The 13,081-nt window shown below is 45.8% G+C and overlaps 1 protein-coding gene across 2 annotated transcripts in view; it reads left to right on the top strand.

The window, feature by feature from the left end:
* The window catches only part of NIPA1 (NIPA magnesium transporter 1), a 40,207-nt gene extending 36,923 nt beyond the window's left edge, over window positions 1-3,284 (top strand). For both annotated transcript variants that reach the window (XM_025390627.1, XM_025390626.1), the window contains one exon: window positions 1,574-3,284. In XM_025390627.1, coding sequence (XP_025246412.1) covers window positions 1,574-2,085 — 512 coding nt within the window. In that variant the 3' untranslated portion in view covers window positions 2,086-3,284. The remainder of the gene's footprint in view (window positions 1-1,573) is intronic.
* The last annotated feature ends 9,797 nt before the right edge of the window (window positions 3,285-13,081 follow it).

The raw sequence follows: 13,081 nt of genomic DNA, 5'->3' as shown, positions 1-13,081 counted from the left end.
TTTTTTTTTGAGACGGAGTCTCGCTCTGCCGCCCAGGCTGGAGTGCAGTGGCCGAATCTCGGCTCACTGCAAGCTCCGCCTCCCGGGTTCACGCCATTCTCCTGCCTCAGCCTCCCGAGTAGCTGGGACTACAGGCGCCCGCCACCTCGCCCGGCTAGTTTTTTGTATTTCTTCATAGAGACGGGGTTTCACCGTGTTAGCCAGGATGGTCTCGATCTCCTGACCTCGTGATCCGCCCATCTCGGCCTCCCAAAGTGCTGGGATTACAGGCTTGAGCCACCGCGCCCGGCCTCTTAATCAAGCTTTGATCAAAGAAAGAACAATCCTCCCTCAATTTACATGGAAGTGGCATTTCTGAAAAATTCAGCGTATATTAAATCCATGCAAAAATTACTTTGTTTCATACATAAAATTAGTTTCTAGGCTCTGATTATTCTAAGTATGTTTTTCAGTTACAAGTCCAAGGAGACATGCAGAAGTTGTAAGGAGAAAGGGATGATTTTGATGGGAGTGGGGGTTGCTGTCTGCACATGCCTCTGCCCACTGGGTGCAGCCCCCAGTCATTGAAAAACCCACAAATGCCCCCCACAGCTTATAGTCCTCCCTCCTGTCCCCAGCCTTACCCTGCCCCCTGGATTTCCAGGTGCTTTTTTGAAACCTTGGAGCATCTTCATTGACTTGCATTGTTAAGAGAATGGTTCTAGGCTGGGCGCGGTGGCTCACGCCTGTAATCCCAGCACTTTGGGAGGCCAAGGACGGCGGACCACATAAGGTCAGGAGTTTGAGACCAGCCTGGCCAACATGGTGAAACCCTGTCTCCTGAAAATATGATAGCCAGGCGTGGCGGCAGGTGCCTGTGATCCCAGCTACTCAGGACGCTGAGGCAGGAGAATCGCTTGAACCTGGGAGGCAGAGGTTGCAGTGAGCAGAGATCACGCTATTTCACTCCATCCTGGACAACAAAGAGCAAAACTCCGTCTCAAAAAAACAAAACAAACAACAAAAAAACGGAGAATGGTTCTGATAGAGAACCATGTAAACATTTAGGAGCTGTAAATGTTTGTTTTTTTTTTTTTTTTGAGATGGATTCTCGCTTTGTCGCCCAGGCTGGAGTGCAGTGGTACGATCTCAGCTCACTGCAACTCTGCCTCCCGGGTTCAAGCGATTCTCCTGCTTCAGCGTCCTGAGTAGCTGGGATTACTGGCGCCCGCCACCACGCCCGGCTAATTTTTCGTACTTTTAGTAGGGAAGAGAGTTTCACCATGTTAGCCAGGATAGTCTCGATCTCCTGACCTCCTGATCTGCCTGCCTCGGCCTCCCAAAGCGCTGGGATTACAGGTGTGAGCCACCGTGCCTGGCTGTAAATGTTTTAACAGTGAAAGTGATGGGAATAATGTTGTGGAATGAAATCAGTGGATCTGGTAAATTCAAGCCGGAGCCCACATGCCCCCCAGGGCTGTGCCACAGTAGAGGCGGGTGGCGGGTGGGGGCACGGGTGCTGCCCCAGTCTACCTCCTGGGTTGCGGCTGCTAGGTGGCGGCTGCCGGGTGACCATGTGCCGTCTGTGTTCCAGTGTTTGTGGGCTACCTGTGCATCGTGCTGCTCATGCTGCTGCTGCTCATCTTCTGGATCGCGCCGGCCCACGGGCCCACCAACATCATGGTCTACATCAGCATCTGCTCCTTGCTGGGCAGTTTCACCGTGCCTTCCACCAAGGGCATCGGGCTGGCGGCCCAAGACATCTTGCATAACAACCCGTCCAGCCAGAGAGCCCTCTGCCTGTGCCTGGTGCTCCTGGCCGTGCTCGGCTGCAGCATCATCGTCCAGTTCAGGTACATCAACAAGGCGCTGGAGTGCTTCGACTCCTCGGTGTTCGGGGCCATCTACTACGTCGTGTTTACCACGCTGGTCCTGCTGGCCTCGGCCATCCTCTTTCGGGAGTGGAGCAACGTGGGCCTGGTGGACTTCTTGGGGATGGCCTGTGGATTCACGACCGTCTCCGTGGGGATTGTCCTTATACAGGTGTTCAAAGAGTTCAATTTCAACCTTGGGGAGATGAACAAATCTAATATGAAAACAGACTAGATTGCAACAGGGGCTTGGATGGTTCGAGGAACAGGCGTTGGAGGTGGTTTCTGGCCCCGATTGGATGTGAAGTAGAAGAGGTCCTCGATCATGGTGTTAGAGTTGACTGGAGAGTAACAGGTGGTCTGGTGGACAGCGGGGAGCACGGCTCAGCACCAGAGCAGAGGCCCAGCCAGCCCTCTGCAGCCCAAAGGTGCCCAGCGGTTGCCTGGCACCATCTCTCTCTGATGAGACGAATCTCATTTTCATTTCCATTAACCTGGAAGCTTTCATGAATATTCTCTTCTTTTAAAACATTTTAACATGATTTAAACAGGAAAAGATGGGCTCCTTCTGGTTAGTTGTGACAGGACAGCAGAGAGATTTTTACTTGGACTACTTTGGAAATGAGAGATTGTTGTCTTGAACTCTGGCGCTGTACAGTGAATGTCTGTAGTTGTGTTGGTTTGCATTAAGCATGTATAACATTCAAGTATGTCATCGAAATAAGAGGCATTTGACCAGTTGACTCTTCGACCCCCACCCCCACCCAAGACATTTTAATAGTAAATAGAGAGAGAGAAGAGTTAATGATGGAGTGTTGCACTGGCAGGATGACTTTTCAATAGCTCAAATCAATTTCAGTGCCTTTCTCACTTGAATTATTAACTTACTTTAACTATTACTGTGTGTATGTTCTTAGATTAGAATAATGCAACTTCCTTGAGTATGCTTTAGTATTTCAATATTCAAGTTATAAATGTATAAGGCAGTTAGAAATAATACAGTCACGTGTCACTTAATGACAGGGAAACATTCTAAGAAATGCATTGTAAGGTGACTTTATTGTGTGAACATCATGGAGTGCACTTACACAAACCTAGATGGGCCACCCATTACCCACCCAGGCCAGTGGCACAGCCTGTTTCTCCTGGGCTACACACCTGCACGGCATGTGACTGCACTGAATACTGCAGGCAGTTGTAACACAGTGGTGAGTATTTGTGTTTCCAAACACACGAAGGGTACAGTAACACTGTGGCATTATAATCCAGTGGGACCACCCACGTGTAAGTGGTGTGTCTTTGACAGAAACTTGGTTACATGGTGCATGACTGTATATTCATTGGAAGATAGTCAAGACTAAAGACACATTAGAGCAAATGGACCCACTTAACATGTGATTATTGTCCAATTAAAGACAGTTGATTGAAGTAGCATGAGGTATTATTTGTATTCAATCTGTGTACCTGGGATCCAGTATCAAATAGATGCACATTCTTTATCAGCAAGCATTTATGGCCATTCAGAAGAAATAAATTAGGTAGCTTGATAATAAGGCTAAGTGGAGGAAACCTGTTCAACAGCTCATAAATCAAGTACCCTGTCACACAGGAACGGTTAAAGGACACAATTGAGGTTAGGCTAGTTTCTACAGACTGCAACACAACAGTTTACAAAAGAATTTATAACAAAAAGCCAATGGACGTAGCCGTCTCCTTGTTGTTTGCAATGGCAGAGCGTCCTGGAGTTCCTTATCTAACCTCTCATTATATGTCTTAATTGCAAAAGAGCCATTAATTATGCCAGTATTTGAATCAAAGAGGTCATTCTCTGTAATGTTCCCATCCATGTGTTCCAAATGGGAGCAAAGCATGAAGTGATGCAAATATTTCACCACGGTATCATGTACCTCATGGCCAGTGTTTTATCTCAGTGGGGGACTATGCCAAGTTGAAAGATGGGGTTGGGTCCAGTGGATTAGGTGAAGTAGAACATAAAATTTAATAATACCCAATTAAAGTTCCTCAGTGAGGAAAAAATGTGTTTTTGTAGGCAAAAAGAACATTTCTAAAGTCTCAAGGAATAGCTTCCTAAAGTGTTGAGTGAAGAGGCTAAATAAAATGAGACTAGTTTAATATATAGAGAAAAATCCTTTATGAATTAAAAGTGTGCGTGATGACCATGAGTTGTCAGTGATTTGTGAACTAAGAGCAGCAACAAAATTGTTTTTAAAAATTGTAAATCCTCTCTTAATGGATGGTTAGCAAATGCTCAAAGTCCATTAGCAGGTTTTGTTTTTTATCATCAGTGCTTTTAGGAACTTTCTGAAAATGTAATGTAGCAGTATCAATATACTTTTAGGCATAAAAAATAGTTTCCTAGGTAAGGAGTGTGAGATATTCAAAGAATACATGTGGCTAACAAGTTCACGTGTCACATGAAAATTACCACGTTTGTGTCGCTACAGCTTTCATGTGAAATTTAGTTTAAACGCAGCTGTTGGTGTACCTTAGTATAATTTTAATCCACAATTACACCATTGATACTGAGAGGTGATACCCGATGATCTGCTCTATAACTTTCTTAAAGTGAAACAAAATCTCAAAGTATTAATAGCTCTTTTCCCCTTGAAGGTGACTGGTCCTGGGACAGTTACAATCTTTCAGGTTTACCTCTGTTCAGCAGATGCTTCAGTAGGATACACAGCTTTTCTTCCAGTGAAACAAAGTTCATATTATCCATTGTTTTTCAAACATGTGACACCAGCCTCAAAGTAAATGACATGACCAGTGGTTGAACAGTCTAATTTTCAAATTTAATATAGAGCATATAACTTCTGATTTAATAGTATTTATTTAAAAAATTTATGTTTTCATCATTCATTTGGAAATGAAAAAAAAAAAAAGCCCCAAAGTGAGAACTTTGGGGGAGGGCCTAGAACATGGATCGATCTCTTAGTAGTCTTTCCAAAAGCAAATGTACTTGAAATACTGTCGTTATTATACTATTCTTTGAAAAAAAAGATGCTTACTGTATACTCGTTTTCAGGCATCCTCTAAAATCAAAGGTTTTGATCACGATGTGCAGATTTCCTCTTGATAGATACTTAAATAGGCCATTTCTCTCCTCTTCTTGGGCAAGGCCTTGTTTTCTCCTCTGAATATTTGCATTTGAAGAGATTGCTTCCTGTTCTGCGCACTGACCAAGGGTAGGGCCAGTTAAGGATTCTAACCCTAACCCAGCACCACAGAGCCCCCCGGAGCATCTTCCCGGTTGGCAGGAGGATGCCATCTCTGTGGAGAAGGTGCTGGGGAGGGCGGTCCTTCCCCTGCCACATGGAGCAAGGCCCTGCCCATGCCGGGGACCTTGGGGAGGAACCCAGTGTTCTGGGGGCCTTGCTCAGCCCTCATTGCGGTGTTTTCCTATTAGAATCTTAGTGGAATATACTTTGCAGCTCTTTGTTCAGCAATAAGGAAAACTCTCAGTTCCTGCTCTTCAAGCCAATTTGCCCCACCCAGTTGTCTTTCCAGAAGTTCATCCCAGCAGGAATATGTTGGTGTTTGCTCTTCTTTGGGGTTCACGTCTGTTTTCTGATAGAAGTGAGCACCGTTCCCTTGTGCAGTCGTCTCGCGTTCCTTCTTCCCAGACGACTCAGCTCTTTGTAAATGTTGTGCTCAACTTCCAGGGGCCAGTTCTAGACTTGGGAGATGCAGTGTCTCCCAGGTGTGCACGGACACCTGGTCCGTGGAAACAGGTGTGATGGGCACAGGCTGCTGCCCTTCTGTCTGGTGGGGAGATTCCTCTTTTTCAAGCTGCTCCGCTAATGCAGAAGAGGGGAGAGACTGTTCCCGTGGTTCCCAGAGCCCCTCCCATCGCAGCGCTCTGACGCCTGCTGGATCCTGACTTAGGCTTCCTGCCACCAAGCAGGAAACTAGAAAGAGAACATTTCAGTTTAAGGTCTGTTCCCGACGGCATGGATTAGCTTCCGTGCTCTGAAGTTGTTCTTTTCATGGTGTCTGACACCAGGGAGGTTGTTCACCCATCAGGCAGGATTGGATGGAGTCTTGGTGTTTTGCCTACTCAGGGACCACAAATGTGTCATTGACTCCTTAACAGGGACCTTCCTCCCAAGGACATATCCGTGTTCATTTTTCATCAGTTTTATTCATATTCATAGGTAGATTCTGTTAATGTGAGTTGGAAAGAAAAGACCAATTTGCACACCAGTCACACACAAGACAGTTTTTCATATAAAATACCTCAATTTTTTGTATTCCTCATTTCCACCTCACAATTGTACTGGTGGTGAATTTTAAGGGTCTGTCCTTTAGCTTATAGGTGATGTTTCACATCTGGCCAGATTCTTATACCTCCCTTGTATACTTGAAAAGGTTCAGAATTACAGGAACAGCAATGAGAATTTGGCCCACGATCACTGCTCATTTGTTTTCATACACATTCCTCACATGCAGGAAAATAATTATATTTTAAGAAAATGGAACTTTGTTACATGAAAATATGTTGTCTAGTAAAAAGTTGATACTCAGTAGAACAAGGATCATGTAAATAAACATCTATTTCACATGTACCCAAAGCGCTGAAAAAGCAGAGTCGGGGCCCAGAGCATGAGCCGGGGAGGAGGAGGTTTTTCTTCTTTTCTGTATTTTCCCTAAATCGTGCAAACACAGGTGAGTCTCTGAACCTTTCTGTGCCTCCGTTTTTCTACCTCTAAAGGGGTGGGATGGTTCTCCCAATTGTTTCTAAAACACCGGCGCTTTCCGCAGCGTTCTGGTGGCCTGAGCTGAGAGCGCCGTGTTCAGAAGTGCCCGGGAGTGGCACAGTGGAAACTCCGCTTCCACGGACCGTGGAGTCCGCTCAGGACCGTGCTGTAGAACACACAGCCTCACGTGCTGAGAAAGCAAAGGAAGCGCCGGGTGTAAAGTTTGCATGATTCCATGAAGCTTTAGTTTTCCTTTTTTTGTTTTAAAAGAAAGGGTTTTATATGTTCTTTTTTTTTTTTTTTTTTTTTGAGACGGAGTCTCGCTCTGTTGCCCAGGCTGGAGTGCAGTGGCCGGATCTCAGCTCACTGCAAGCTCCGCCTCCCGGGTTCACACCATTCTCCTGCCTCAGCCTCCCGAGTAGCTGGGACTACAGGCGCCCGCCACCTCGCCCGGCTAGTTTTTTGTATTTTTTAGTAGAGACGGGGTTTCACCGTGTTAGCCAGGATGGTCTCGATCTCCTGACCTCGTGATCCGCCCGTCTCGGCCTCCCAAAGTGCTGGGATTACAGGCTTGAGCCACCGCGCCCGGCCGTTTTATATGTTCTATTGTAAAATATGGAAATTAAACAGGGACTTAAGAAAGCCGCACAGAAAGATACCTTCCGATGGCGTGATGGGCTCCTGACATTTGGCCGAGGTCTGTATTCTGAAAAAGATTTAATGGCCTGTGAAACACGTGGATTCTGTTACACTGGATTTGGAATAAATGATGCTGAACTTCCTGCTTCCAAGCAGCTCAGCCCTGATGCTGAACTGACACCAGGCGAATGTCAGGGCTCCCAAACCACTAGTGCCAAAGGGTCATGTTGAAAAGTTCAGAATATTTATTTGTCAGAATATAATAATTGCCCCCCACCTTAGTATTTTTGCACTTTACAAAAATTTAGATATTGTTTTTCAGTGGCTTGAGTGTTTTGCCTTTTCAAAGGATAACTGATTTTCTTGAAAAATGGAGTATAATCGTGAAAGAGAGGAAGATGATTAAAAAAAAAAGTCAAATGTTGATTGGTTGTGTAAAAGTTTTGTCATATAAATGTATTGGGGAGCTTCCAATTAGCATACATAGACACATGTGTCCATGGCTAAGACCTGCTTATATTTTGCTTTATAGATGTAGTCATAGCATGTTGTTGCCTCATGTAAATAAAAAGGCTATTAAGTTTTCCAGTAATATTTATTAATCTGTATGTGTTTTAAAATAAAATAACTTATTTCTAGCTGAACATTTGTTGATTTTTTTTTCCCTTTACTTGAAATGCTCATGTAGTCTCAGGTTCCAGGTCATCCCAGTTCCTCACATTTTTCCTATCCTCTTTTTAGAAATGGGTAGCCTAGGGTGGGTGCAGTGGCTCATGACTGTAATCCCAGCACTTTGAGGGACTGAGGTGGGTGGATCACTTGAGGCCAGGAGTTTGAGACCAGCCTGCTCAACATGGTAAAACCCCATCTCTACTAAAAAACACAAAAATTAGCCAGGCATGGTGGTACACACCTGTAGTCCCAGCTACTCAGCAGGCTGAAGCAGAAGGATCACTTGAACTTGGGAGGTAGAGGTTGCAGTGAGCCGAGATCACAGCACTGCACTCCAGCCTGGACAACAGAGCGAGACTCCATCTCAAAAAAAAAAAGAAAAGAAATGACTAGCCTCTAGATCTCCGTAACAATGTAGAAAATGTCTACCTATGGGCCAGGTGCGGTGGCTCACGCCTGTAATCCCAGCACTTTGGGAGGCCGAGGCGGGCGGATCACCTGAGGTCGGGAGTTCGAGAGTAGCCTGACCAACGTGCAGAAACCTCGTCTCTGCTAAAAATACAAAATTAGCCGGGAGTGGTGGTACATGCCTGTAATCCCGGTTACTCGGAAGGCTGAGGCAGGAGAGAGGTAGAGGTTGCAGTGAGCCGAGATCGCACCACTGCACTCCAGCCTGGGCAACAAGAGCAAAACGCCATCTCAAAAAAACAAAAACAAAACAGGCCAAGTGTGGTGGCTCACACCTGTAATCCTAGCACTTTGGGTGGCCGAGGCGGGCGGATCACAAGGTCAGGAGTCTGAGACCAGCCTGGCCAACACGGTGAAACCCCATCTCTACTAAAAATACAAAAATTAGCTTGCTGTGGTGGTGTGTGCCTGTAATCCCAGCTACTCTGGAGGCTGAAGCAGGAGAATCACTTAAACCCGGGAGGTGGAGGTTGCAGGGAGCCGAGATCGCACCACTGCACTCCAGCCTGGATGACAGGAGCGAAACTCCGTCTTGGGGAAAAAAAAGAAAACGTCTACCTATGCATCTACCTTCGGGAGCAAATCCATGATGTGTGCAGAAATTCCCTATCCTGCGACCATCCCTTGATCCAATGAAGTGATAGTATTGAATAAAACCAGCTCTATTTTAATATGTTAATAACTTTGACATGTTTTTGAGTTGTATTACATATTATTTTACATTTTTAACCCATAGAAAATGAGACAATTGTAACACATTTTCTTTTTTTTTTTTTTTTTTTCGAGACGGAGTCTTGCTCTGTCACCCAGGCTGGAGTGCAGTGGCCGGATCTCAGCTCACTGCAAGCTCCTCCTCTCGGGTTCACGCCATTCTCCTGCCTCAGCCTCCCGAGTAGCTGGGACTACAGGCACCCGCCACTTCGCCCGGCTAGTTTTTTGTATTTTTAGTAGAGACGGGGTTTCACCGTGTTAGCCAGGATGGTCTCAATCTCCTGACCTCGTGATCCGCCCGTCTCGGCCTCCCAAAGTGCTGGGATTACAGGCTTGAGCCACCGCGCCCGGCTGTAACACATTTTCATACTTCAAGCATCATTAGAAATCTTGTTGCTAGTCTTCTTTAGTGTCCTACAATTGTCTTTGTTGTTTTTTGTTGTTGTTGTTTTTGTTTTGAGAGACAGGGTCTCACTCTCTTAGTCATAGCTCACTGCAGCCTCGAACTCCTGGGCTCAAGTGACCCTCCAGCGTCAGCCTCCCTAATAGCTAGGACTACAGGCCTGTGCCTGCACACCTGGGTAATTTTTTAATTTGTTTGTAGAGACAGGATCTAGTTATGTTGCTCACGCTGGTGTCCTATACGTTATTTTATCAAATGAGAAAAAATGAGTAAGATTTTTTTCTTAGTCTCTATCCCAAAAGATTTAATTATTCACATTTTCATCAAAGTGTACTTATACAGAAATCCAAGAATAAACATTTTATGAAATCACCAAATGCATCTATGGATAATTCTTTCCAGATAGATTTTTGGGGCTGTGAAGTGTATTAATGCCAAATTCTGCTGTCATTGAACAAAAGCTTGGGTTGGTTGGTTACTACTATAGAGTAGCTTGTGCTAGCTGCTAGCCAAGGCTTCCCTGCAAGGGACTTGTCCTAGAATTTCTGTGTTGCTTCATTATGTCCATCCTATCCATCTGATGACCCTTCGTTTTGACATTGTCAGCATGTTTGTTGTAGTATTCATCACACTTACTTGTTCACCATTAGTTTGAACCTCACATGACAGTTTTAAAAAGGTTTTTAGGCAGGGCGCGGTGGCTCATGCCTGTAATCCCAGCACTTTGGGAGGCCGAGGCGGGTGGATCACAAGGTCAGGAGTTCAAGATCAGCCTGGCCAACATGGTGAAACCCCGTCTCTACTAAAAATACAAAAATTAGCTGAGCGTGGTGGCAGGGGCCTGTGGTTCCGGCTATGCAGGAGGCTGAGGCAGAAGAATCGCTTGAACCCGGGAGGTGGAGGTTGGAGTGAGCCAAGATTGTGTCACTGCACTTCAGCCTGGGTGACAGGGTGAGACTCTGTCTCAAAAAAAAAATAAAAAGGGCCGGGCGCAGTGGCTCAAGCCTGTAATCCCAGCACTTTGGGAGGCCGAGACGGGCGGATCACGAGGTCAGGAGATCGAGACCATGCTGGCTAACACGGTGAAACCCCGTCTCTACTAAAAAATACAAAAAATTAGCCGGGCGAGGTGGCGGGCGTCTGTAGTCCCAGCTACTCGGGAGGCTGAGGCGGGAGAATGGCGTGAACCCAGGAGGCGGAGCTTGCAGTGAGCTGAGATCCGGCCACTGCACTCCAGCCTGGGCAACAGAGCGAGACTCCGTCTCAAAAAAAAAAAAAAAGGTTTTTAGTTGGAGAGGTGAGGCACAGACAAGAAACAGATATAAAAGATCTAGGTACCTTGGCGACCAGGCACGGTGGCTCAGGCCTGTAATCCCAGCACTTTGGGAGGCCGAGGCGGGTGGATCACCTGAGGTCGGGGGTTCGAGACCAGCCTGGCCAACATGGAGAAACCCTGTCTCTACTAAAAATAAATAATTAGCTGGGCGTGGTGGTGCATGCCTGTAATCCCAGCTATTCAGGAGGCTGAGGCAGGAGAATCGCTTGAACCCGGGAGGCAGAGGTTGCAGTGAGCCGAGATCGCGACATTGAACTCCAGCCTGGGCAAAAAGAGCGAAACTCCATTAAAAAAAAAAAAAAAAAGATCTAGGAACCTCTCTATTACCAGTTCAAAGAGGACAGGATTCATTCCGGCCAAGCACATGAGAAAGAGCTAGGAGTGGAACTGATGGTGGCAAGCAGGAGAGTGGTGGTGCGGACAATGTAACAAACACAGTGAGTCTGTAAAAATCACTGAGAGGGTGGAGCAGAGGGTGGAGAGAAGGTCAGACCAGGTTGCTCATCTGTAACACCGAATCTGTTTTATTTTTGACAAAGACATTTGGGGGATCCCAGCATCTTCTCCTTCCCTTAATTTGGCATACTTACTGTGTTAGTTTTTCTTACGGCTCTTCACAAGTTACATACCTTGTAACTTTAAACAACACACACATATCATCTTACGGTTCTGGAGGTTAGAAGTTCCACACAGGCTTTACTGGGCTAAAATCAAGGTGCAGACAGGATTACGTCCGTCTGGAGGCTCCTGGGGAGAGTCTCGCCTCTGCTCTTTTGGTTTCTGGAGGCCGCCGTTGTATCGTGCCTCGTGGCTCCTTCCTCCATCTTTGAAGCCAGCAATGTCATCTCTCTCTCACCACTCATCCATCACCATCGCTTACTCTCTGACTCTGACCCTCCTGTCACCCTCTTGGAAGGACCTTCATGACTGCTTTGGGCCCACATGGACAATCCAGGGTCAGCTCCCTCTCAAGATCCTCAGTTGCATCTGCAGAGCCCCTTTTGCCATGTCAGGTGGCACAGTCACAGGTTTCAAGGGTGAGGACATGGATATCTTTGGGCAATCTGCTGACCACATCCACTTACCATTTTACCAAGTGAGGCAGTTCATCAAAGCCAACTCCTGGCTTTTAATCACTGTCCTACTGTTCTACCTCAATTCACCTTGAGTTACTCCTATATTTTTTCAGAAAGTTTCTCCCTGCTTATCCCCAAAAAATGTTTTGGAAAATGCCTTACTACATTTGTAGGTCATCGATGGCCTTGAATAAACTAAATAATAGTAACTGAAAAGTTTTTATGTAATACAAATGCTTTAAAATGACAGGGAAAGCCACTATTAATTTTGGAAGGACAAAGGGCAATTTTAACTAGTGATAGGGGTTGAGGTAAAGAAAAAATGATCATCTGCTGTGCTGTTCTGATGCTTCTGTTGTAACAAAACCAAAACATGCAAGAGTAATTGGGGAACAATGTATACGTCAGAAAACTATTTGATTTCCTAATACATGATTTTTAAAAATACTGTTTTAAAGCTGTTGAAATCATGTCATTGTTACAGAAGCATAGGCCAGACTTCTTGCTTCTGTAAAAATGACAAGATTTCAACAGCTTTATGGGGGTATAATTGACATATAATAAACTGCACATATATAAAATGTATGATTTGGTAAGTTTTTTTTTTTCTTTTTTTTTTTTTTTTTTGAGACGGAGTCTCGCTCTGCCGCCCGGGCTGGAGTGCAATGGCTGGATCTCAGCTCACTGCAAGCTCCGCCTCCCGGGTTCACACCATTCTCCTGCCTCAGCCTCCCAAGTAGCTGGGACTACAGGCACCCACCACCACGCCCGGCTAGTTTTTTGTATTTTTTAGTAGAGACGGGGTTTCACCATGTTAGCCAGGATGGTCTCGATCTCCTGACCTCGTGATCCACCCGTCTCGGCCTCCCAAAGTGCTGGGATTACAGGCTTGAGCCACCACGCCCGGCCGATTTGGTAAGTTTTGACAAGTGTCTTTTGATGAAAACAGCCAGAAACAAAACACTGAACATCCCCATCACACCAAAGTTTCTTTTTGACCCACTGTAATCCCTTCACCCTCCTTGCCTCCTCTCCTCCTAGGGACCCATTCATCTGCTTTCTGTCACTATACGTTAGCTTCCATTTGCTAGGCTTTTATATGTTAAGGCATGTATCAACAGTTCATTCCCCGGCCTTTTTTTATTTTTTGAGGGTTTTTTTTTTGAGACGGAGTCTTGCTCTGTCCCCAGGCTGGAGTGCAGTGGTGC

The sequence above is a fragment of the Theropithecus gelada genome, chromosome 7a, assembly GCF_003255815.1.
Source record: "Theropithecus gelada isolate Dixy chromosome 7a, Tgel_1.0, whole genome shotgun sequence".
Lineage (NCBI taxonomy): Eukaryota > Metazoa > Chordata > Mammalia > Primates > Cercopithecidae > Theropithecus > Theropithecus gelada.
Note: the sequence above shows the minus strand (reverse complement) of the source record. Positions and strands in the feature narration are given on the sequence as shown.